Below are 25,572 nucleotides of genomic sequence, written 5' to 3'. Positions count from 1 at the left end.
AAAAATACAGTAAGGTTACTTCACCAATGCATGAAATGAGAAACAAATTAGGTGTCAACTTAGCCTGTGGCTACCTTTCATTCTTTATTTCTGTAGTAACTAACACGACAGGGCTCACCACATGTGGGACCATGAATTTGCATTTTAGAACAAAAATGATAAACAATAATAACCTTAAAGTAAGCTGATGCAAGCCAGTAGGGAATCATATTAGTTCATTTGTAAGCTAGGCAAACATATTCCTAATTGTGAAGCAAATCTGATATCTATAAAAGTTATGTTTAGATCATGTGAAATATTTTTAAAAGTTAAAAACATCACACAAAAAAATGTCAGCTGGAGAATAGCTTACATGCTCTCCAAACAGTCTGTATTTTCATCAACTGTATACGTACTGAATAAGATAATTACCATGTAAATTAGCTTCTCCAGAAAGATCACTTGATTATATCTTTAGCACTTCACAGCTACGATGTTATTACCATCTCACATACAACCAGTAATAAAATTTCAAGAAAGTCAGTTGTTCTTTTTTTTCTTCCCTCAAGTTTTGCCTACCACTATCACAGCAAAGAGGTAGATCTGTGCCTTATGCCAAATTCCAGTAGATCTTCTCTGCTTTGGTAAGAAATTATGGTATTTGTACTCTGTCACAAGGATCTGTCCTCTCCTGCAACTCCTCTGGGTCTGAACTCCATTTTCTCAGATGCCCTAATTTCTGCATTGCTCTGGCTTACTGATTATGAAGGAGAAGCTGATTTCTGGGTTATCCTCGCATACCTGACAGTATATGCCTAGAAGCATTGAAGATTCATGCCAGCCCTCAAAGTCTGCATCCTCTCCTGTGGCAGCTGTTCTCCTTCAGTCAATCATAATGACACTATTTTGGCAAATTTCTCAGAGTATTTCCTTCCCCTGCTGCTGTTTTCAACTTCTTTGGATTTGCTCCAGGGACAAAGGAGGCTACAAAAGCATGAATCTTGGTGGAGGGTAATATAGCCGCATTGTCATCTCCTAACTTTCAGCTTTTTAATTTTTACCTGCTCCATCTGCAGACCCTCACTCTCAAAGGACACATCTCCTGAGCAGCACAAGGGACAGATGGTGTCATATCCCACATTCTTCTGTGCCAGTGATGGTGTAGCAGGCATTTATAGCATTTCTTGGTGGAAAGCTAGCAGATATGGACCTTTTCCAGCCACAAGAATGTGCTGACCTCACGGAAAAAAGTCTGATTGTAAATCTGACAATTTTAATAAAGCAAGAAATTTTTTCTCTTTACAGATACATGGCTAAAGGCATTTGAAACTTAAACATTTACTAGAAGTGTTTAAATACCCATTATAATAACTATTTTCAAACTTTATTCCCGTGCATGTCACGTGACCCAGCATTCAGGATTTTAAGAAAATCAAGGGAACAAAACCAGGGGTTCTGTGAGCAACAAAACTGCTTATATTGGTTTCTTCTGCATTTGTGGCTTACACCAGTGCCTAGTAAGTTATGTTCAACAACCAAAGCTTATTTTGTGGTTGGGGCACTCGTTGCTCTCGTGTGTGGATTTTCTTAAGACTAACAGGTAGAAGGTTTATATTGTAACCTTTTCCTCAGTGAAAGGAAGGAAAAAAACCCCAAGCTATTAGGGACAACACAGCATTTAAGGAGTACACAGTTCATTTCTAAAAGAATGACTTTTCTTTGTAAATTAGTCAATCTGAAATTGAATAACTGAGATGATTAGTCAATTTGACAGGCAGGAAAAGGACAGACAAAGAAGTGTGCACACAAACGTATTAATTGCTCATATAAGCTTTATTTCCTTAGGAAGTCAGAATAAAACATTTCAGTGATTAATATACAACCGGCAATTGTTCATATCCTGCAGACTTTCAGGAAATAACTGAAACCTGTAAGTAAATTTAACCAAGTCTGTAGCAGATAAAATTAACTAAAAGATGGAGATGTAATTGCCTCAGTCTGTACACAAAGTCAAGCTGAAACATAAATGACAGTTCCATTTTCCTGTTGACTGTTACAGCAAATTAATTATTGGGGGTCATGGATTTGTTTTCAGAAATAGGAATGTGAATCTCAGAATCTGAAAGAGTTTGCAATTAGCAGAAATGTAAAAGTGATTTCTCAGGTAGATTACCATCCAGCCACAATACTTCTGGGCCAAACTTGCTCTTTTGAGGAACATTTCGTGGAAGTGTGAAGTTTCTGCATAGATCTGCACCAGACAAGGGTAACATTATGCATTTGACAGCCTCACCCAGCTTCTTCCTAGATCTGGCTTTGGATGGAGTTTCCCATTACATAAAGTTGATTGCCCAGAACAAATACGATCATGCTGTAACCCTTACATGGTGCTCACTCTCAAGATAATTTAGTTATTTAACTCATGCCCTCCAATAACCATGGTGTGTAGTACAGCAGGAATGATAGTTATTTCCTGCAGAGGGAGAGTGAGGCTATGGATGATGCCCCTGTAGCAGCAGAAGGGGTGGAATATGGGAGATGGTGGGTCCATGGCAGTTTGGGGGACAGCTGGACTAGGAGGACTGGAAGGAATGGAAAAACAGCAGCAACAGTGGCAAAAGCAGACAATAAACAGGAAGTGAGGAGTTGTTAAAATAAAATAGTTGAAAGCATGTGAGGAGACCAGGAGGCCTGATGCTGACACTGGCAGACAAAACTGCCAGGAATGCCGTGATCCACAGCACATGCTTGCAGCAGCACACCGTGGTGAATGGATTCTGGCCCGCCAGACAGGACTGCTGTCGTGCAGCAGGTGCCAAGGAAAAGCAAACTGCTCCTTTCTAGTAGTTTAAGATTTACTCAAGCTTGTAGTTTTTCGTAGGCGTGTAGCGAGTGGTGGATGCCACTTTGCTGTCACTCTGTCTTAAAGTTCTTCTGTGAGAACAGACTAGCCCTGACAGGTTTTGCTTTCTGCACTCCATACGTCACTAATTTTTGTGTACAACGAGCAGTAAGGCTCCCTTAGGAGAAAGAGAAGCACAGGAACCTACCAACAGTAGGTGAGACCTGAAGGGTCAATCTAGGGATGGGCTAGGTAGGTCTTCCTGATCTCAAAGCATTAGCAATGTGTCCTTCTTGAAAACAAAGAAACAAAACATAAGCGCTATTGGTCTGGAAACTCTGGATTACAAAAGAGTTAAAAATCAGAGCACTGAAGAAAATAAGCAATTATGAGAGTTCTGATGGGCACAGAAAGTCCCAGCAGTCATAGAGCTTAGAAAACAGAACAGATCTGGAAGGAACAAGGAAAGGGAAGGACCAACAGATTGGTAACAGGTGGAGCACTAAGATGGAAAGGATGGAGTTAGAGATGTGCCAAACAACCCTAGATGTGGGAAGAGAGATAGAAGAAATTAGAATAATAGAAAAAGGACATTACAGAGATCTGGAATGGATAAGGATAAAAGAAAGGGAGAAGATTTAAAAGTTTTAACTCCATCTGAGAAGCGTACATCAGAACATAAATCCATGTTATTAATAATTTTTTTCCTTGTCAGTTGAAAACTATAAAAACCTATGCAAGCAGTTACCTTTAGGGAGATCACAGGGCAACTGTACTACTCCTTTATGCCACCATTCTGTTACAAGTGATGACAGATGATTTATGTGAAACATTTGCTGGAGAAATGCCACCAACATTAATAACATTACATCAAGAGAAGAAAACACAAGCTTTTGTGGCCTCCCTTCCTTTCTCTGTGCTAAGCACTTCTGTTGTCATATGGAATTCTTTTGTGCAATGACTGTGATTCACAAACTGAATTCCTTTTTACCTTGAGTTCACGGTTGGTGTTTAGTTCTTTTTCACTGTATTTGCTGTAATCAATCCATGTTTCCTTATGTCATGGTTTAAGCCCAGGCCGTAAATTAGAACCACGCAGTCTACTTCCCCCCCACCTTTCTTCCCTCCGCTCCTGGAGGGACGGGGAGGAGAGTCGAAAGAATGCAACTCTCATGGGTTGAGATAAGAACAGTTTAGTAACTAAGGTATAACACAAACCACTACTGCTACCACCAATAATAACAACGATAAAGGAAATAACAATGGAAGAGAATACAACACCTCACCACCCGCCGTGATCCAGCCCTTCTGGGAACTCTCAGTTCTACATCCTGGGCATGACGTGCTGTGGTATGGAATACCTCTTTGGCTAGTTTGGGTCAGGTGTCCTGTCTCTGCTTCATCCCAGCTTCTCCTCCTCCCTGGCAGAGCATGAGACTCACAAAGTCCTTGATCAGGGTAAACATTCTGACCAGCAACTGAAAACATCAGCTTTATCAGTATTATCCCCAGGCCGAAAGTCAAAACACAGCACTGCACCAGCTACTAAGAAGGAGAAAAAATGACTGCTACTGCTAAACCAGGACACTTTATCAGGCACTGTTCCAATTAGACTGTTCTAAAAGTTTAGTTAATTAATAGAGTTAATTCTTTACATTTATACACAACAGGAAGTTTTCCATTGTAAAAACAGCTTCTTTTTTATGGTCTGAGTGGATGATCACTTCTTAAATGTCAGTTTAAACTCAGTTTCCTCAGCATACCATGATAAGCAGCACTTATACACACAATCCCACTTTTCAATGAGAAAATGAACATGAGCCGGCTTCAGTGTGCGCTCGCAGCCCAGAAAGCCAACCGTATCCTGGGCTGCATCAAAAGGAGCGTGACCAGCAGGTCAAAGGAGGTGATCCTTCCCCTCTACTCTGCTCTCGTGAGACCTCACTTGGAGTATTGTGTGCAGTTCTGGTGTCCTCAACATAAAAAGGACTTAAAACTGTTGGAACAAGTCCAGAGGAGGGCCACGAGGATGATCAGGGGACTGGAGCACCTCCCGTATGAAGATAGGCTGAGAAAGTTGGGGCTGTTCAGCCTGGAGAAGAGAAGGCTGCGTGGAGGCCTCATAGCAGCCTTCCAGTATCTGAAGGGGAGTTATAGGGATGCTGGAGAGGGACTCTTTATTAGTGACTGTAGTGACAGGACAAGGGGTAACAGATTAAAACTTAAACAGGGGAAGTTTAGATTGGATATAAGGAAGAAATTCTATACTGTTAGGGTGGTGAGGCACTGGAATGGGTTGCCCAGGGAAGTTGTGAATGCTCCATCCCTGGTGGTGTTCAAGGCCAGGTTGGACAGAGCCCTGGGTGGCATGGTTTAGTGTGAGGTGTCCCTGCCCATGGCAGGGGAGTTGGAACTAGATGATCTTAAGGTCCTTTCCAACTCTAAGTATTCTACAATTCTATGAAGCTGGTGTGGCTACTCATTTGACTATACAATACGAATTATCATTGGCAGAGTTGTGTGACAGTTGCTCCACTTGTCTTGAAAAAATATAAAATGAAGAGGACTACAGGTAGATAAATAAGTTCCTGTTTGCTTTTCAATAAATACTGAACAAAGTTGAATTAATTTTCATTTGTATTCTACTACATAATCCCCTCTCATCCCCTGCTGTAAACCACTATAGTGAACAATTTTTGAAGCAGGTTCCTATTTTCATAAAAGCCTCTCACATGTTCCATAAACCATGAAACATAAAGGCAGGCACTCATACCCCGAAGACAGCAGCCAGCCTCACTAGCATTTTGCCTTTGTCATTCTGTTGGCATACCCAAGTTCCATTTGGTCTTTCCACTGGTGCAGACAGTGCACATGCTGCTACTAAAGGGAATGACCAAGACACAGCCCCAGGAGCTGTGTTTCTTGGTTTACTTGATCTGGGAACCACAACACAGAAGAACTAGATTAAAATGCCTTGCACAATAGCCCTCCATGAGGACTTTTGATGGCTATTCCCATGCTTGCAAAGATCAAATGTGGCAAACTCAGACATGAAAACTGGAACATGAAGAAGTCACAAGGTCTCAATGTTCTGGTTGTCCTAGGATTGTGGTTATGAAGCAAATGGTAAGAACTTACTCTGTGACTGTGTTTCAGTTTTGGTTCTGACAGTGGAGTCTTTGTACTGTATTTGTGTGCAATATTGTTTTCTTATTCTGCTGCATGAAATGTGCTCCCAAACATGTCTATGACAATAAAAAAACCCAAACCAAACAAACCAACAAACCAAGCAACCGACATTAAAGCCACCACTAAGCATAAAAGAAAGTGACCCCATCAATTCAGATTTCTCTAAACTCACCTAGCTTTTCTCCTGATGAATACAGGATGTCAGTACTTTGTTGTGCTTTTGCACAGACTAAATTCTCTTGTTGCATCAAACCCTCTTGCTTAAATAAAAATGCAGGCATTTGTCTTCCCAGGGAGGGTCAGTCTTGACTTCTCCATACCAAAATGGGACCAAGCAATTTCTCACACAAAACTGCAAAAATTTTGTCATTCCTACTCCTGTGTGTCAAAAGTACATTACAAAAAGCAATCTGTATGAGCATACATTAAAAAGCAATCTATACGAGCAATAATATACAAATTCTTACAAGTGAGCTTAATGACCATCTAGCAACTGCTCATTGGTGCGTATGAAACTAGCTGATATTTCTGTTTCTGCAGCACAGATTACATGGCTAATGATGGAATGAGTACGGATAGTGACCACTTTGGCACAGCACTTTTTTCGTTAAATTGATAGTTACTGCTATAATTTTTTTTTCCCCTCGATGTAATGACATAGGAATTAAAAAAAAAATAGTGCTTAGCTATACCGTTTATGTTCAAGACATGGCCAACATCTGTCTTCACAAAGGGTACACACAAAAGTTACACTTCACTGCCCAAAATTTAGTCATCCTTAACTAACTACTTACACTATATGAGCTTAAAACATGAGTAAAGAATGCTGTTTTCCATTGGTCCTAGCACTCAAAACCATCCCACGCAGGTTTTTATTCAGTCTTGGCTTCAGCATACACTCTTCTTCCTTGCTTGGATGCATATAGGAAGATGAAAAGTAGATAGAAAGCATGGCAGAAAACCAGCCTGTTCTGCTACCACAATGCTTATTCTCCTGTACCTACACCTGGTATCATGTAAGCCCAAAAAATTACTTCCCCCAGTGAAAAAATAAGTATGAGTAAAAGCACCAATCCATGATTAGAGCAGCAATTATAGAGATAAAACAATGATGAAATACTCTTTGGGGGATTGAAACTGCACAAAAAATCTCAGCCTCAATCAAGTAAGAGCTTATAATAAGTAAGGCTATAAGCAACAGCTATTGTAATTAAACCACAACCACTACTATCTGCTAATTCCTTTTTCTACTGTGAGCAGCAGTGCTAAAGCTCACGAAGTGTGTGCTCGTGTGCCTGTGGTGCCGTTACTACCTGTGTTACTGATGCATTCTGAACACAGCAGCTTATTTCACCTCAGGTCACTCATGAGAAGACACAGAAATCACAGAATCATAGAATGGTTTGGATTAGAAGGGACCTTAAAGCTCATCTAGTTCCAAAACCCCCTGCCATGGCCAGAGCCATCTTCCACCAGACCAGACTGCCCAAAGCTCTGCCCAACCTGGCATGAACACTGTCAGGGATGGGGCAAGCTACAGCTTCTCTGGGCAACCTGTGCCCCTGCCTCACCACCTTCACAGGAAAATAACGACGATTTCATATAGTTCTGTCATCCCTTATGCTTTTTACGCACTATTACCAGCAACGACCGTTTAAAGTAACGGATGGACACCAAGCATGAAGCCTCATGCAAGCGCTGCGTTTCTCCCCTCACACAGCAGGAGGCTGGCGGCACGCCCCTCGAGCAGGTCTCTCCGCCGGTTCCCCGGCCGCTCCAGCAGCCGCCCTGCCGAACCTGGCCGGCTTCAGAGGTGACTGAGAAGCTGCTCCCAGACAAAAACCACACACCCCAAACTGACCAACACGACAAGCGCCTCCTGCAGAAACGGGGCGGAGCCGAGCTTCCCGGACCTCCCACCGGGCGGAGAGGGCACAGCAGCCGCAGCGCATGGCGGCACATGTAGTTTCCCGCCGCCTCCCCACAGAGAGACTACATTTCCCGTGAGGCCGCGCGGCAGACCGCGGGCACGGTGTACGTAAGCGGCGCGGACAGCCAATCGCGGTGCGGCTGCAGCGAGCGCCGTCAGCCGCCAATGTTGTTTTCGCTGAGTCGAGCTGCTGGTGTTGTTGGCGGCGGCGCCATATTGGAAGGGACGAGCCCCCGTTAGCGAGGAGCCCCTTGGCGCGGGCCCGGCTGCCGCCATGCTGTATCTGGAGGACTATCTGGAGAGTGAGTGTGTGCGGGACGGGGGCGCCGGGCGGCCGGGCACGGCCGGTGGAGCGGGGCCGGGGCGGGAGCCGCGGCCATGAGGCGGCGCCCCCTCCCCCACGGCGGCGAGTGACTGACTCCCCCCTCCCCCCCTCCCGCTGTCCCCGCAGTGATCGAGCAGCTTCCCATGGATCTGCGCGACAGGTTCACCGAGATGCGCGAGATGGACCTGCAGGTGCAGAGTACGTGAGTCCCGCCCCTGCGCCTCGGACCGCCCCCTCCCCGCCGCGACACACACCGCCCCTCCCCTCTCCGCCCGCGGGGGGCGGCCGCGGGCACGGAGCGACTGCCTCAGGGCGCGGGCAGCAGCCAGCCAGCCAGCCAGCCAGCCAGCGAGGGAGGGAGGGAGGGAGCGAGGGAGGCAGGCAGGAAAGAGAGGCGGGGAAGGAGGCAGGAGGAGGCGCCGCTGCCTCTGGGGCGCTCCGACCTGTGTGGGCAGCTTCGCTTTGCTCTCTGCCGCCGGCCCGGGGCGTTCGCGCCACTTCCCCACCCTCCACCCCGGCTTTCCGGCAGCGCCGGTCCGGTGCAGGGGGCCGGGGAGGAGGAGGCCGCGCCTGTCTCGTTGGCATGGTGTGCCTGGCGTCGTCTCCTGCGGACCGGCGATGCGGGCGGTGGCGCGGCGGCGGGAGGCGGCGCTGCGGAGGCCCAGCGCGGCGCTGGGAGCCGCCGGCACGCAGCGAGGGGCGGAGCGCGCTGTCTGGCACCGTTCCGGCAAGCGGGGCCAGCCCCGGCCCCAGCCCTGCCGACCCGCCCGCTCGCCTCGGGCCCGCCCCGGCCTCCGCCCGGGGCTGTTGCCGGCTGTCGGCGCGAATAGGATCTTGCAGAAAATTCGCTCCTGGGCTTGTGCGGCTCCCAAAGACATTTTCGGCGGCACGTCCCAAACTCTTTAGATTTTTGATCCCTAAGAGCAGTGATGGTGGTTTGGAACATGAGTTATGTCCCACTCCTGCAGCAGGTAGCGGCGTGCTGTCCCTGAAACTTTTCCAGCCAGCTCCCCTCACAATACCTCCTAATGTGGAGGTGCTTCTTGCTTAGGTTCTCCTGTCTTTGCTGACACATAGCCAAATACAGTCTGCTCTAGGTGTGCTTGTAGATCACTGTGCATCTCCACTGTGATACAGTACACTGCTTCATGCTGTTTTCAGGGTGCATTGGTTTTTCATATTTTCTAATGCAGTTTTATCTGGGACTCAGGTGTCCTGTAACACCTAGTTAGGTGTTGCTGTCATTTAACACACAATTAATGTGTTCATCCATGTGATGTAAAAGTATTTGTTAATTAAACTATTGCTGCACTAAAGATCAGAGGAATCATCAATGCAGATGGGTCAGACTATTGTAAAGAACAGAGAAAGAGCAGAGGTTGAAATAACAAGTGCATGCCAAGCAGGAATACAGAATGTGCACTGTGGGAGCATAGTTCTTGAAAACAGTAGTTTAACCTCTAATGCTTTAAAGTGTGGTCTTAGGCTTTCCCTTGGACGTTTACTTTAGCAGACCCAGCAGCAGGTCTGTTTAACAGACTTTACTGACACATGTTGAATTGGCTGTAGGAAATTTTCATATATTATGGCCTAAGAGCTACCTTCGGTTCAGTGCTTGAAGCTGTGGGAACAGAGTATGGTTATGGGAGATGGTGTCCTCCGAAGTAACTATCGCTGGGGAGCACCAGGAGAGGGAGTGAGCATCTCATTGACTTGGGTAGTGCTGAGAACATTCACAAATTTTACCTCTATTCAGGAGGGTAGCAAAGAAGCTAGTAGTTTATTTGAACTTTCAGTCAGCTAGCACTGCCAAGGTTGCAGTAGCATCATTTCCTCTGCTTTAACTGGAAGTGGCAAATAACATGCCTTATTGTATTCCTGGAAGTAGCAGATGACACTGAGTGGTGGATACTAAGACCAACCTTAGGCCCAAAGAAGAATTTTCAAACTGCCTGCTGGATGCTGCATGCAAAGCTGGAGGTTGTTATCATGCTGTGAAGATTCAGTGTCTCTGAAGTACTTGCAAACAGTGTTTTGATTAGTGATGATGCTGTCCCAGAAACCTACATGAATTGCAATTTGGAGATAACTGTGCTGCTGTGTTTTATGGACAATGTTGACTTTATATTCTGTCCTGTTTGGACCACATGTTCTTCTAATGGGACAGGTGCTGATGCTTGTTGTTGAAAGAAATACTAAGCCAGCTGTACCTACTGTATGTCCTGATAAGGCTGCTGTGGGAAAAGTGAAGATCATCCAAGTTGTGACTTGACTCTTGAGCTTTAACTGAGCTCCTCATGGAGCATAAAATATGTTTCTCTGCTTCAGTTCAAATAATGGATTATCAGGTCTCCATGGTAAAATGTCAAGCTCTGGAGAAAGGCCTCTCTCATAGTTCTGTCAACTCTTTAGGGAAATCTTGATTTAAGAAATCAGGATCTCAGAATATAGTATCACAGTTGTATTAAAAAGGTGGTGGTGGGGAGAAAAGGTGAAGGAAGTTCAGTGTACCAGAAAGAACTTTTCATGTAATTCAGTAGATCTGACTGCATTTCCCTGTGCCATCTCTGCTCCTTCAGGAGAAACCAAGTTTCTGTGAAAGTTTTCCCTTGTGCCGTTTCACAGGCTGGTAACCTGTCCTCAATAAAAAGTGAAGAAGGAGGATTTTTTTTCTTTTCTTTTCATGTCTGTGGAACCACTAGAGTAAATTAGCACATACCTGTTTTGCACTCTGGGAATAGGAGATTCTGTCAGTTGGCTTTATATCATTTGGTAAAGAACAAAGTTTTTGAAGCTTCCAAATGCTCGGGCTTCTTAATCTTCTCCGTGAATAACAGTGCAAGTAGAAAATGGTTCCTGTACAGGTTCACCCATCTTTAACCTGTTGTACACCAAAACTGTTTGACTACTTTGTCTGGATCTGCATAAAGCTGATATGGGCCTGTGTTAAAACTGCTCAGTCCAGTCAGTTGTTAGGTTCCTGTTGGTTTTGATGCTGGATATTCCATTCTCAGCATAGGGAAAATCGTTGTATGCTTTTGATAATTGAGTATGAATGATCTTTTTGTTATTTATGTGAACAATTCTAGTTGTGAATTTTCACAAAGTAAGAAAACCTTTGTGCTGCATTGGATTTGAAGAATTAATCATAGTTGGGTATTTCTGAGTTTCTTGAAGAAACTTTACTTACAAGAGATGACGGTGATCATGAGATCCAGTTTTACCAGTGGTTTCTGTGGAGTATATTAGTGTTTTATACACAGAGCCTAAAGTCTGTAGGCAGCTGGTGCATTATCACGTTTAATTTGAAACTGCTATATGGACAGCATTTCTGAAAGTGCTGTGAAGAAGAATTCAGTGCTATTGTCTATCTTGAGACTAGCACGGCCACCAAAGCTAGTTTGACTGAGGCAGCTGCATGTTCTTGGAAATATGCACGCTGTTGTATGCACAAGTGTCCAGCTGTTGAAATAGTAAACTCAGTGCTTTTGACTTTTGTTTGGGTTGGTTGTTTTTGTTGATCTTGTTTAGGTTTTTTTTTTTGTTTTAAAGTAGGGTGGAGAGAAAAGGAAGGGAATCCCTGTTTGTGTCTCAATAAACAAATAACTTGTATTTGACATTTTCCTTTCTTATGATAGTTAATGTTAGAGAATTGGTGGCTTTATTTTTTCCCTTTATGGTATTTCTCAACTTCATGTAAGTGAGAATCCTGTCCAAAGAGTGTTTAATCATTTACCCCTTAGTGATACCTTGGGGGGGTGGGTGGAGTAACTTTGTGAGTGCTTTCAATTTGCCCTCACCCTTCCTAGCGTACAATGGAGAGGGCCTTGACATAAAGGTGGTGACTTGACTCTTAAGTTGCTCTACCTTTTTGAGGCACTAATTTTTTCAATTATTTGGTTTTGTATTTGACTGTTTCTCTTAGGAGAGCATGTTGTTTCCTGCTCAGTTTGTAACTGGCTAGAATGTTCCAAAGTCAGCAGTCTAGAGCCCTGGGTGAGGAGTTTGGGTCATGATTTAAGTCACTACCACTGCTCTTAGGGACAAAAAACCTTTAGAACTTGGAGTCCTGCCTGTCCCATGCTGGAGAGCACAAGAACCTTGATGAGAATCCTACCAGAATGCAATTCTGCTTCTTGGAAATTAAGGTAAGTATTTCCCTCCTCTGTCTGCTGTCACTTGGTTGTTTTGGTTTTTTTTGTTTTGTTTTGGTTTTTTTTCCTTCTCTTGCACCTCAGTCCTGTCAACTTTGTTTAAAAAAAAAAATTCCGCCTTATTTCGTAATGTTTATGTACATGAGAAGATAACATTTATCTTGATCTTTTCCTGTGCTACAGATGCAATGGATCAACTTGAGCAGAGGGTAAATGAATTTTTTATGAACGCAAAGAAAAACAAACCTGAATGGCGAGAAGAACAAATGACATCAATCAAAAAAGTAAGGATATCACAGGAGTGGATGACATTTTTCTTTTGCAAGCTAAGATAACCTTAGGAAACATAGCTTATGATTGATGGACACTTAAGCATTCAGAACTCTGACTTCCTTTGGGCTTTCAAAGAGATAGATAGAACTACGTAGGAGGAGAAAAAATGACTGAAAAGTTTCTTTCATCAAGCATTTCTCTTAAGTTTTGCCCAGTATTTGCTAGCATTTTTAAAACTGTGATCCTGAAATGGTGAGGAAACCAGGTACTAAATTTTCAGCCCAGACTTTTTATTTCTGCCTGTGTGACATGAAGTTACGTAAGTTAATTTGCTTTCTTTTAAATGATGTTTTTCAAGCTTAGCTTCAGCATTTCCTGTGATTCAGCCTGTGTCCTTGTATATATTATACATACGTTACATGTAGCTTCACGGGGGGAGGAATAAAAAGATGGATGTGTTTTGTTTTATCCTTCAACAGTTGGGCATTGGAGGTGGTATTGTTAGTCTTATAATTTTGTCAGGAGAAAATCCTTTGTAGTCTCTTACATTTGCCACTTTAGCCCCTTATTTGGCCAAGGGGTGTTTTTTCCTTAAATAATACAAATAAATTACTATGTTAAAAAAAAGAAAAAGGCTCTGACTTCCATGGAGTAAATTATTAATTTGCTTTTGATTATATTTGAACCAAAATTTCAGGTCGTTTTTTTTTAAGCAAGATCGTCCTCAGTGGAAGTTGAGACTAAGAAGGTACTTAAACCTGTTTAAATCTGGAGTAAAATAGCATAAACATACCTAAAAAGTTTTGTCTTGGATTTTTGTTATTTAGAGCAGACTTTAAAATTGGATTGCTTTAGTTGAATTATTTTGGAATATGCTTATATGTTATGTAAATGTATTTAAAAATAATTTAAATTATATATAAATCATTATCTCTATTTAACTATGGTGCTGGAAAGGCCTTCCCTACTGGTACTGTTTAGCGTTATTGTGAAGGGCAGTCGTATCTGCAGTGATCCCTGCAAAGTGAAAGACATCATTTCATGTTGAGTCCGTAACCTTATGCTGTGTAATATAGAACAGATCTAAGACTGTTTCTTTTCTTGTAGCATTTCTAACAGTAATCTAAATGCCACTGTGGGAGGAAGTGTCCACATCTTGCAGTTTGGTGTTTCTGGAGGCACAAACAATACACTGATATGTATTATATCTGTCATCTAAAATTTAGCTGATCGTTGTTTACAATAGAGATTCACAGTCTTTCTGAAAACTGATGTGAATTTCTCCTTTTAAGTTACATTTTGTGCTGGATGACAATAGCTTAAAATGACTGAAATTAATTCAAGTTATGTTCATAATTTTTAAAAAAACTCTCTCTTTAAAACAGGATTATTATAAAGCTTTGGAAGATGCAGATGAGAAGGTGCAACTGGCTAATCAAATATATGATTTGGTAAGTGGACAGAAGTGGTGAATTGTCTGCTTGTCCCCAAGGAGTTCTAAACATTTTGATAAGGACTATAACTCTGCCACCTGTATTGTTAGATCAGCTACATTACAGATTTTTTTTGCTGGTGAAAAAAAACCTTAAATATTTATTGACTTTTTAAGTATTTTATTGCTTTGGGTAGTAAATGTCACTTAAATATAAAACATACAGAAATAATTTTGGAAATTATGTTGATTTTGTTTGATTTATTTCTTTTCTGAAAAGAGGCCACGAGCAAGCTACTCTTCCTTATAGCGTGTGGTTTTAAGTAGATTTATTTTACATTTTCTCAGAAAATAGAGCCTGCAAGTCAGAACCACACTAAAATATAGTAGACATTAGACAAATATTTCTTGTCTGCTTTAGTTTTACTTCAACTAACCAAAAGTTTATTCCAAAAGTTGGAACTTATCGTGTCTTTTGGTTAGCTGTGAACTGCAAAACCTGTTCAATTTTTAATAGGTTAGAAACAGGTACATTCTGCAGTATGACTACAGATGAAGGAAGCATTTGGAACAGTGTTTCTTTCCATGATATTAAGTTCAGATATTTTTTGTTTGTTCATTTTCAGTACCCAAGAGCATGTCATAGTTTTCTCAAATGCACAGGAGTCTTTACACTTTCAGTTTAGAGACTCTTTTACTCAGTACTTACATTTACTGATGTGTATAATGGTGTACAAATTGTAATTCAGTAATTTTGCGGTTTCCTCAGTGCAGCCCAATGTCTGCTTAAACACATGTTGTGGACTGTTCTTTCTCTTCCCCCTTCTATATGCATACCCACAACACCCCCAAATCTTTTGAATTTTTTTTTCTCAAAAGAAACACTTAAATCTGTGTCTTGGAACATTGCCTGTAGTAGAGGAGGGCTTCTAGCTGCTGAGCCAATATCCAGCCTTACTGTGTCCCATGACTGACTGCACAGTTTAGGAGCAACAGCGCTATTTTTGTGTTGAATATCTCAGCTGAGTTAGCAGACTGTAGGTGACTGAGAAGTTATGCTTCTGCATTTTTGTAGGTGCTTAGTGCTGCGTGGCAGGGAAATATTTAGCAAATCTGAGATGAAGGATGTGGATATTCATGTTTCAGAACTGAATGCTATTTACTGTTTTGTCTCAAAAACAGGTAGACCGTCATTTGAGAAAATTGGACCAGGAGCTTGCTAAATTTAAAATGGAGCTTGAAGCAGATAATGCTGGAATTACAGAAATATTAGAGAGACGTAAGTATGCATGATTTTATTTAGGATCTTGACAGATTTTCCATCAGTTTGTAAAATTAAAAAAAAACATTTGTTAGTGGCTTGAAGTGTTTCCACTTATTTCACTATTGTGTTTAACCCACATACTTTTCATCAGTCAGTGATTCTCAGATCTCAGTTTCAACCTCAATTTTTACCAGTAAAGTCAAAATACACCTGAGTAATTAGAGTAAATTTTTCACACAACTGTGCGCTTGTGAATTACTAGAGTAGGGTGCAGAATTCCTTAAACTTGTTTTTAATGACTAGGTATTCAGACAAGTACTTCAGCCTAAGCTTGCCATCTACCTATTCATAAGTGTACTATTTCTTACTTGAATTGACTACCACCAAATTGAGGAGGATGGTTATTTTAGTTACATAGTTGGAATGCAAAGTTGGAATGCAAAGTGGAATGCAAATCACTCAGTGTTTTTTTGTTGTTTTTTTTTTTTTAAGGGGAGAGAGTGGATTGTTTTGTAACGGGGTAGCAAGGGAAAAACATTTTGGGTAAGAAATCCACATGCTTAACAAATAGAGCAATGCTGGTATTCAGACTGTGAACAAAAATGCAGTGTCAGCTTTTTGGCCAAGTTGGTGTATCACTGAATCATCAGGGTTGGAAGGAACCTTTGGAGATCACGTAGTCCAACACCCCTGCCAAGGCAGGGCCACCTAGACCAGGTTACACAGAAACATGTTCAGGTGGATTTTGAATGTCTCCAGAGAGGGAGACTCCACAACCTCTGTGAGCAGCCTGTTCAGTGCTCTACCACCCATGACAATAAAGTTCTTCCTCGTGTTGAGGTGAAACTTCTTGTGTTTTAGTTTATGACCATTGCTTCTTGTCCTGTCACTGGGCACCACTGAAAAGAGTCTGGTGCCATCCTTCTGGCATCCGCCTTTGAGATATTTACCTGGATTAATGAGATCCCCTTTCAGTCTTCTCTTCTATAGACTAAACAGGCCCAGCTCTCACAATCTCTCCTCTTAAGAGAGATGCTCCAGACCCCTGATCATCCTTGTGGCCCTCCACTGGACACATTCCAGTAGCTCCATCTCTTTCTTGTACTGAAGAGCCCAGAACTGGACACAGTACTCCAGATGTGGCCTCACCAAGGCTGAGTAGAGGGGGAGGATTGCTTCTCTTCACTGGTTGGCCACACTCCTGATGCACCCCAGACTGCTATTGGTCCTCCTGGCCACAAGTGTATACTGCCAGCTCATGGTCAGCATATCTATCAATTCTCCCAGGTCTTTCTCAGCTGAACTGATCTCTAGTAGGTCAGCCCCCAACCTGTACTGGTATTTGGGGTTCTTCCTCCCCAGATGCAGTACCCTACACTTGTTGAACCTCATTAGGTTTCTCTCTGCCCAATTCTCCAGCTTATCAGCGGTCCTGCTGAATGGCAGCACAGCCTTCAGGTGTATCAGCCACTCCTCTCCAGCTTTGTATCACCAGCAAACTGTCTGAGAGTATGCTTTAGCTCTTTATCCAGGTCATAGATAAACAAGTTGAGTAATACTGGACCCAGTACTGATCCCTGTGGAACACTACTGACTGCAGGCCTCCAACTGGATTCTTCTGCGCTGATCACAACCTTCTGAACTCTGCCATTCAGCCAGTTCTAAATCCACCTCACTGTCCATTCATCTAACCGTACTTCCTAAACTTACATATGAGGATGTTATGGTAGACAGTGCCAAAAGCCGTGCTGAAGTCAAGTTAGATAACATCCACTGCTCCCCTCATCAACCCATCTTGCTGTATCATCATAAAAGGCTATTAGATTGGCCAAGCAAGATTTACCTTACCTTTGGTGAATCCATGCTGACTACTACTGATGACCTTCTTTTCTACATGCTTGGTGATGACCTGAGTGACTCGAGTGTAGAAGAAACCATCCTTTCTGTACATATCAGCATTTAGACATGAATTTCAAATATGATCATGATAAATTTCAAAGTTGATGTAACTACTGTGATTATGGAGCTGAGAGGCAGTGACTGTTCTCATACCCAAGGACACTGAAAAGTAACCTCAGTCCCTTGTGGAAATTAGGAATAATTATTCTTTCTTTGATTTTTGTGTTGCTTTGTTATAAAAGATGGGAATTTTTGTATATTTTATTTTTAATTCATACTACAAATAACAGGCGCAAAAATAAAACTGCAAATTAAGTGCTTTTAGTGAGCTGGCAACTGCAGAAAAGGACTAGTTTATTTTAGTTGGAATCCCAGCTGAATTTGTAAGATGTGATACTACCTTCAGTTTAGCTATGTGTTTGGTGAGTAGGTAGGTAGAGTTCAAGAACTCAAAAATGGAAGTGTACCAGACTTTCATCTTTAAAGTAGTTTGCTGGGGTTTTTTTATTAAAGGGAAAAGTAGAAGGATTTTTAGCTTTCAGACTAGATACGTATTACAGAGGTTCCGCCAGAGGGCAGCCTTTGGACTAGTTCATAGCATGATTGATGTTAGCTCAACCAAAATAGCTCCTCATGTTTTGAACTTCTTCAAGAATAATTTTCTTTAAACTTTTGTAGTACAGTCATGTGCTTTTTGAAGTCACTGAAAAAAGGCAAAGAAACATTGAAGCTACAGATTTTGAAAAATGAATGTTTCTTGAATTGACTTCTGTATAAATGTACGTTGCTAGGTATTGCAGCTATTCAAAATCTTATTGCCAAAGATTCATACACAGACTGTTGTATATTATATGCAATTTATGGTCAAAGTCTCTCCTCATATTACAAGAAAATTTATTCTTAGACGTAGACTTGTATTTGTGCCCTCCTGCCTTTTTTCTTTTTTTTTTTTAACTTGTGATTGTTGCTCTGTATTTTTGAATGTTACAGAAATTTGGATGGTGATCTGAAGCCCTCTCTATTGAATGTTAGGTCATCTTTTCAGACATTGCGAGTGCTTGTGTGTTTTGGCTCAGTGGGACAAGGTGCCTCATTAATACAGTTTACTTGTTATAGTCATCTTCTCAATTCATACTGGTGTAGTTTATCAGTACTTTTGGTGTTGCATTTTCACTGCCATGTAAGCAACTCATGTTTATACATGACATGTTGAGGGCAGTGGTGGTGTTTAGTCTCTTTGTGTCAATAGTTGGACAGCAGCATGCACCAATTTTTGTTTTACAAATGTTGATCTCACTGGCTCCTGGTTGTACTTCCAGGAAGGGTTTCAACTCCAGCAAAGCTCCTTCTGATTGAAATAAATATAACTTCATAGTGATTTGGTTAATATTATAAAGATTCATTTAGTATCTAAAAGTCAAAACTATGCCAATGATGACTGAAATTTTTCTCTTTTTTTTACTTCTCTCGTAGGGTCTTTGGAGCTGGATACACCATCACAGCCTGTGAATAACCATCATGCTCATTCTCACACTCCAGTAGAGAGTAAGTACTTTGAGACGTAAAAACATGTAGTTACAGTTTGACTTTCAAGCTGAAAAGGTTTTACATTTAAGTTCCCTTCATTCCTTTCATTTAGAAAGGAAACACAATCCATCTTCTCACCATAGTACAACAGATCATGTTCCTGAAAAGAAGTTTAAATCTGAAGCTCTTCTATCTACCCTGACTTCAGATGCTTCTAAAGAAAATACGCCAGGTAATCTTTATTGTCTTGCATTTTATTGGTTTTTAATCAGGAGAAATCCAATTGTATTTGTGAGTTATTGTCTCTTGAAATCAGAGGCTCATACTCTTTTCTCTAGGATTTTCAGTCATTTATAACATGTGAAATTGCAGCCATTGTTGCTCATCTGTGTTGTCCATGAAGTGCATCAGCTTTGTTGTCATTTAACAGCTGCATGTTGGTTGTTTCTTTTTATTTAACACTGCTTGGAAGGAGATACAGTGCACTTTCATTCAGCTAGTGGTAGAAATAAGAGATTAATGCATTATTATTTTGGGAGAAAGAAACATATGCAACAATTTCCAAAGTAGGGGATTCACACTTTTTTAAGGGTTGATCTGATGTGGCATTGGCTACAATAAAATAATTTTGCGCTTTGTCTATTTCAGAAGAAGTGAGAAGTCTTTGAGTAGTGAATAAAAAAAAAAACAAAAGGAAACACAGCTTTCTGCCCATTTTTAAAATTGGGGTGCTTCATAGTTGTTTCTGTTTTTTCTAAAAATAAAAGATTGTGAGAGGTTATAGTAAGTAAACGATCTTTTGTTTTGGAGTTTAGTGCTGTTCATCACTTTCAGGTAGTCTTCCTCACACCCATGTTTCTTTTATTTTGAAGAAACTTCACATGAGGTAACAAATAAAATGTTTGAGCAGCTGTCAGTCTGTAGATGGCCACCGAAATCTGTGTTGCATTAAAACTGTGATTTGTAGCTTTTAGAATTGAAATTGTTAAAAGTTTTACTTCAGAAACAGTATAGGGGTACCATATTCTTCTCTCTTCCTGATGGTTAACAGTAGTCAGCATTATTTCAGTGGAAATTGGGTTTATAGAGACATAGACGTAACTGCATCTGTTCTTTGACAGCTGAGTATGATAGTGAGGACTGTCTTTCTAAAAGGACTCCCTGCGTATGAGGATAAGGGGGAATAAACTTCTTTTCTTCAGCCAATACTGGCTGTGTCAAATGGCTTCTTAAAACTTTTTTCCCAAATGATCAGACTGCTTTGGTGCATTAATGGAGTTCCTGCTCTTTCACTGGTTGTCATATATAACTCTTCTTAAAATGCAAAGGAATTTAGTTTCATTTAAAATTTCATAAATGTGTTCTGTTCATCAAGGGTGTCGAAACAGTAATTCATCATCCTCTTCAAACAATGCATACAATACAAACTCTTCTCAACCATTGGCATCATATAACCTGGGCTCATTATCTTCAGGATCTGGGGCCGGTGCAATTACCATGGCAGCAGCTCAGGCAGTGCAAGCCACAGCACAGGTAATGTCAACACCTTACTGTCATTCTGCCATTTGCTACCGATTTAAGAAGAAAGACTAATGTGTTTTGGGGGTTTTTTGTTTGGGTGCTATGTTGTTGGTTTTTTTTTAATCTGAATTCCCATGATCACTTTCAGCTGCAGTGGTTCGATTTTCATATTATCATTTTCATTTATATGCTACAGCTTCATCCTGTAAAATTTGCATAACAGGGAGAGCTTGTTCTCTAGCTTTCCCTGTGGGATATTCTTACACTTTTTTACCACTTACTATACATCATTTTGTTAACAGGGTAACTAATGAACCTGTACAAATAATCAGCAGTTAGCAACATGGTATGTCTTCTGTAAGAGCTCCATGGTGTAATCTGATACAGTATCAGTATTCCTTTTAGATGAAGGAAGGAAGACGAACATCCAGCCTAAAGGCTAGCTATGAAGCATTTAAGAACAATGATTTTCAGCTTGGAAGAGAATTTTCGTTATCCAGAGATTCATCTGGGTATTCATCATCAGCTCTGGCATCTACATTAACACAGACGTTAAGTTCATCAACCACAGATTCACGAAGTGGCAGAAAAAGCAAGTAAGTGTTCTTAGTTGTTGATTGCAATTACAGCTTTTAAGACAGCTAAAATGTCTTGTAAAGGTCATGGGCCACATTGGAAATACTTCATATTAAATAAGGAGGGGGGGAGTGAAGAGAATCGGCAGAAGGTAGTTATTGTCTGCTGGCCTTTTTTTGTTGAAGCCTTTCTTCTTTTGTCCTCTCATTTCCTTTTCTTTAAGCAAACTCACTCCAAGGTTTTAAAGCCAATCAAGATCCTTATTTTTCATTTGTGATGTAGTCTAGTGTTTTCCATCATTTTTCTGCGTTCTGGAGAGATTTGGCCTAATGGCAAATGTTGGGAATTGCCATGCAATGCGTCACAGTTGGTTTTGAAATAACCTTAAGGTTTGCTTCATGCCACTTCTCAAATAATTACACTTTCCGATGGCTGACATCTGTGACAGGAAAAATGAAGTCTAAAACCAATTTAAAACACCATAGCGTCATAACACATTGTGACAACAATCACTAGGTGTACTTGAGTTTGTACTTGAGTTGTACATCTGCCCATCCTTGTGACTTGTAGGGGTTTGGTTTTTTCTTCATACAAATTTGAGTGTGTTCACAGGTCAGTTAATAATTCTGTCTTAGAAGCATTTTTCTTCTATGGATATCTTGGGTGTCATATCTGACCTGTAAACAGAAGCATAGAATTTGTATTCTGGCACTGTTCCTATGTAGTGATTGGTGATGCTTGGGTGGAGATTAGCATAGAATTGGCGATCTTCAAAAAAGTTATATGTCATACATAACATGACATTATTTATATGTAAATTTCTGGTTTATTTGTAGCATAATTTTTATGGGGACTTGACACCAAGGCTGTTGATGGAAAATTTTGTGAAGAAAACCATTCATTAAAGCCATTGGACAGTTTAAAGCTGTTATATTCCATTGATTAGAGCAGTGTGTCTTGCAGGGATGACTTGTTTCCAAAGGGCATTCAGTGTGTCCATTTCAGTTCTTGCTGTTGTTGAATGAATTAAGTTGAGTGATGCTTTGGCATTGGCATACTGCAGTATTTCAGAGTCAACAAAGTACTTGTTAATGATTCTTTCATTTGGCAGGAGATAAATTATTTATACTATCTTTTTTCCTTTTTTTTCTCCTCTTTCCCAGAAACAACAACAAATCTTCAAGTCAGCAGTCATCATCATCTTCCTCTTCTTCCTCTCTATCATCATGTTCTTCTTCATCTGCACTGGCACAAGAACTATCACAGCAAACAGCAGTAATACCAGAGTCTGATTCTAATAGCCAGGTTGACTGGACCTATGATCCAAATGAGCCACGTTACTGCATATGTAATCAGGTAAGGATGGCCCCCAGCCTGAAATATGCTGCTATAGTTGAACTTCCTTCTCTGATTGCTAATTTAAAACCATTCTATTTGCAGTCTTGAAATTCTGATCTGTTTTTATTTACTTACTGGTGATACGAATAATGAACTCAACTGTTGAAGCTAAAACCAAGCAAGTTTTGCAGTGAAGTGACATACTGGAAAGTTCTGTATTTTCTAATGAAGACATCAGGAGTTATCAAATTAAAAATTGAACAGGATTACAGTGAATTAAGTTAAGAATTTAAGTTAGTAAGGAGTTTCCCTGGTCTCTCCTACTCTCCTTAAAAAATTAACAAACCTACCTCACAAAAACCTCAGCCAACTAGTTTTTATAAAAGCTATCCAGAAACTTGAGAGACTGAATGACAACATGAGAAACTTTTATTTTAAAATGCTTGTTCTTATTATGAACACTTTTAAGAGTGTTGGGTTTTTTTAGAATTTATAGAATTCTACAATTCAGTTGAAAATGTTTGTTGCATAGAATCCTAAAATTGTTTGGGTTGGAAGGGATCTTAGAGATCGTCTAATTGCAGCCTAGTTTCAAATAAGGTGCTTGAAATTGTCGTATATGCAAGGGAAATACCAGACATCAATATAATCTTGAAAACTGGGCTTATAATGTACTGAGCACTGTTGTTTAGGCCAGAATGTGCTTTGTTCAGGTTTTGAATACTGATCTTTTTTTATGCAGCCTGAAATATGCAGAAGTTTGGGGAGGGTTTTTGCATTAAAAAAATTTGAAAATCAGTTTGCTGTGAACATGATGTTCTTCGGGTTTTGTAAAGAGAAAAATCGAAACAGTTTTACTGCTGTTAATGAAAAAACTCAAAGGAAGAAACTTAAACTTTACCCCTTCGAAAACGTTGATTGCTTTTAATTAGTAGCATAATTATTAAAAAGAATTTTTTTTTCTTATTTATTAGGTGTCCTATGGTGAAATGGTAGGCTGTGATAACCAAGATGTAAGTAACAAAGCTCAAAAGGCTCATGAAAGGCTTGTGCATGTAACTATTGGTTGCAGGATTTACTTTTGAGTTGGTTTTAGAGTACAGTTTTTTAGAGTAATGTGCATATGAGTTGAACCATTCTTCAGGAAATCTGTTATCTGTCATCACAGTTCAGTTTCTTTTAGGAGGCTTCACCCTTTGCTGGGAAGCTCTGAGATCTTTAAAATGCCTGTTATTTCTGGGAACTTTTGGTTGTGTCACCACTAATGTCAGTTGTCCCCTTCAAATAAAAATGTTTTAAAAGAACAATTGAATGTACTCATGTATTTACTGAGATACATTCAAACAGAAGTGAGTGATGAGATTGCTTTCCTGTCACTTAGTGTTGTCAGATTAAGTATTTCAAAGCATAACATTCTTCTGCTCTATGAGTCTTATGTGTGACTTCTAGAAATTTTATCACTAGCCTTAGTCTATTGAGTGTATGATAGGGACCGAGATCCTCCTCTCTTCTCGTTCTGAGCTGTAACTTTGTGTGAAAAGCAGAATCTATGCTTTTTACTCACACTTCATTTTAATAGAATTGTATTTGTAATACAGGTTTTGAGGGGGGAATAAAAAAAAAAACAAACAAAAAAAAAACACCAAATTCCAAACGTTTTCTTTAACTCTGTTTTTATAGTGCCCTATTGAGTGGTTCCACTATGGATGTGTTGGACTGACAGAAGCACCAAAAGGGAAATGGTACTGTCCACAGTGTACGGCTGCAATGAAGAGAAGAGGCAGTAGACATAAATAAATTTCTTCATCTTGAAAACAAATTACATATGAAAGGTTTTCTAGAGGACTTGGGAGGGGGAGGAACCCTCACCACACTTCCTTGCAACCACTTAAGGGTTAACATAGCAGTTGTAAAATCTTGAACTATTGATTTTGCTAGTTGTGTTTTAATATTGTAAGTAAATTATTTATGCACATTGATGTGCTACAGATACTATTCCAGTGAGCCTTGGATTGTTCCATTGGCCAACATATGCAGACATTTGTACTATCAAACCATTTTCTCTAAGCAGTGGGCATTCTACAATTATTCAATCTTCCAAAATTCCGGTAAGTCAAGATTTTAAGTGTATGTTTTATATACAACAGATATATTCTGCTGCATGTACTGTACTCAAGAGCTGTTATGTTACACTTCTGTATATAAATGGTGCAAAAAGTCAGTGCTTCTGGAAAAAAAGAGACAATGATTTTTAAAATGCCTTTATAGGTTTGGTTCTTTATGAAACATAATTCAGCAGGCTGAAGAAAATGGTTCTTGTATACAGCGGGCTGTTGTCCTCTAGGGTACTTGAGTATGTAAAAACAGAAAAATGCTGTAGAATAAAACAAACTTGTGCCATTAGTCTTTATAAGTTTCTGCTCCAGAGAAGGAGCAGGCCATAAGAGGAAAAAAAGGTGTTAAAGTGATGATAAATTTTTATACCAAATGTGTTTATTTTTTTGTGCAAGTAATCCTTTAAATTTGAATTGTATTAGGTGTTAAAATAAAACGACCTCAACTCCTCAAATTAATGTTTCCTGTACATTTGTCAAAAATATAGGATTATCCCTGGAATGGGATGCTATGTTTGCATAAGAAATTCCTATGCAGGACCCATGTGAAGGATGGTTGTACAGGAGGACAGTTCTCTGGTGGTTGGATAATTAATACATGTATAGGCAAATCATGAATTATCGTTTGTCTTCATGTTGAACAGTGGCACCTGCTTAAATGGGCACAAAAGTTCTGTTTTCCGTGTGGTTAAAAAAACTCCTGAAACCTACTGTGTCAGGAGATGTCCACAGGCAGGATGGCCTTTGAATTTTCATGGCAGAGGTGGAAATAAGAAGGGGAGAAGATAAACCATGGTAAGTATGTGCAGCTGACATATTTCTTCCTGGACCATGGTGTTCATGTAGAAACCGGAACATGGTTCAGAAAAGAAGAAAGGGACTTCATCCTGCTTGTAGGCTGCCTAGGGTAACAGGGACGATCATGTTCGGAAGCCTCAGTGCAGGCCCATAAGTGGTTGGATCTGTGAGTTGTACGCATTGTAGTACAGGACCAGAAAACTGATCTTTAAATTAGACCCTTGACTGTGAATATAGTGGAAAGATTTTCTGTGGGTTATCCCCACTTGCTTATTTTGGACACAGTTTGTAGGTCTCCTTTCACTGACAGTTTCCTTTTGTTGTTTTTGTATGGTTGTTTTATGCATCAGTGCTGAACAGAAACAAGATTATGACTCCTTTTTTCTACTTCTTCCTTCCATACACTTTCCA

The 25,572-nt window shown here is 40.5% G+C and overlaps 1 protein-coding gene across 10 annotated transcripts; it reads left to right on the top strand.

The window, feature by feature from the left end:
• Positions 1–7,028: 7,028 nt before the first annotated feature.
• Positions 7,029–24,807, top strand: ING3 (inhibitor of growth family member 3). Of its 10 annotated transcripts, XM_080612435.1 has the most exons (13): positions 8,181–8,242; positions 8,392–8,463; positions 12,307–12,413; positions 12,603–12,703; positions 14,078–14,143; positions 15,307–15,403; positions 18,761–18,832; positions 18,927–19,046; positions 20,190–20,347; positions 20,741–20,931; positions 22,075–22,267; positions 23,224–23,262; positions 23,930–24,807. In XM_080612435.1, the coding sequence occupies exons 4-13, from the start codon at positions 12,608–12,610 to the stop codon at positions 24,044–24,046; spliced, it is 1,149 nt and encodes a 382-aa protein (XP_080468561.1). In that variant the 5' UTR covers positions 8,181–8,242; positions 8,392–8,463; positions 12,307–12,413; positions 12,603–12,607; the 3' UTR covers positions 24,047–24,807. The 10 variants fall into 10 exon arrangements, 9 of the variants coding, with proteins under 9 accessions (XP_080468556.1, XP_080468563.1, XP_080468562.1 ...); XM_080612431.1 differs by lacking the exon at positions 12,307–12,413 and having other exon boundaries at positions 7,070–8,242; positions 20,289–20,347; XM_080612429.1 differs by lacking the exon at positions 12,307–12,413 and having other exon boundaries at positions 7,082–8,242.
• The last annotated feature ends 765 nt before the right edge of the window (positions 24,808–25,572 follow it).

This window comes from Psittacula echo (genome assembly GCF_963264785.1).
Source record: "Psittacula echo genome assembly, chromosome: 1".
Taxonomy (NCBI): domain Eukaryota; kingdom Metazoa; phylum Chordata; class Aves; order Psittaciformes; family Psittacidae; genus Psittacula; species Psittacula echo.
The sequence above is the reverse complement of the archived record's forward strand: the minus strand, read 5'-3'. Positions and strand labels throughout refer to the sequence as shown.

What these genes read in the sequence shown, in the direction of transcription:
- ING3 (XM_080612429.1), top strand. Translation starts at nt 8,215, where the DNA reads ATGCTGTATCTGGAGGACTATCTGGAGA. An exon ending in TCTGGAGGACTATCTGGAGA is followed by an intron (nt 8,243 to 8,391) that starts GTGAGTGTGTGC and finishes CTGTCCCCGCAG; the next exon opens with TGATCGAGCAGCTTCCCATG. An exon ending in TACAGAAATATTAGAGAGAC is followed by an intron (nt 15,404 to 18,760) that starts GTAAGTATGCAT and finishes CTTCTCTCGTAG; the next exon opens with GGTCTTTGGAGCTGGATACA.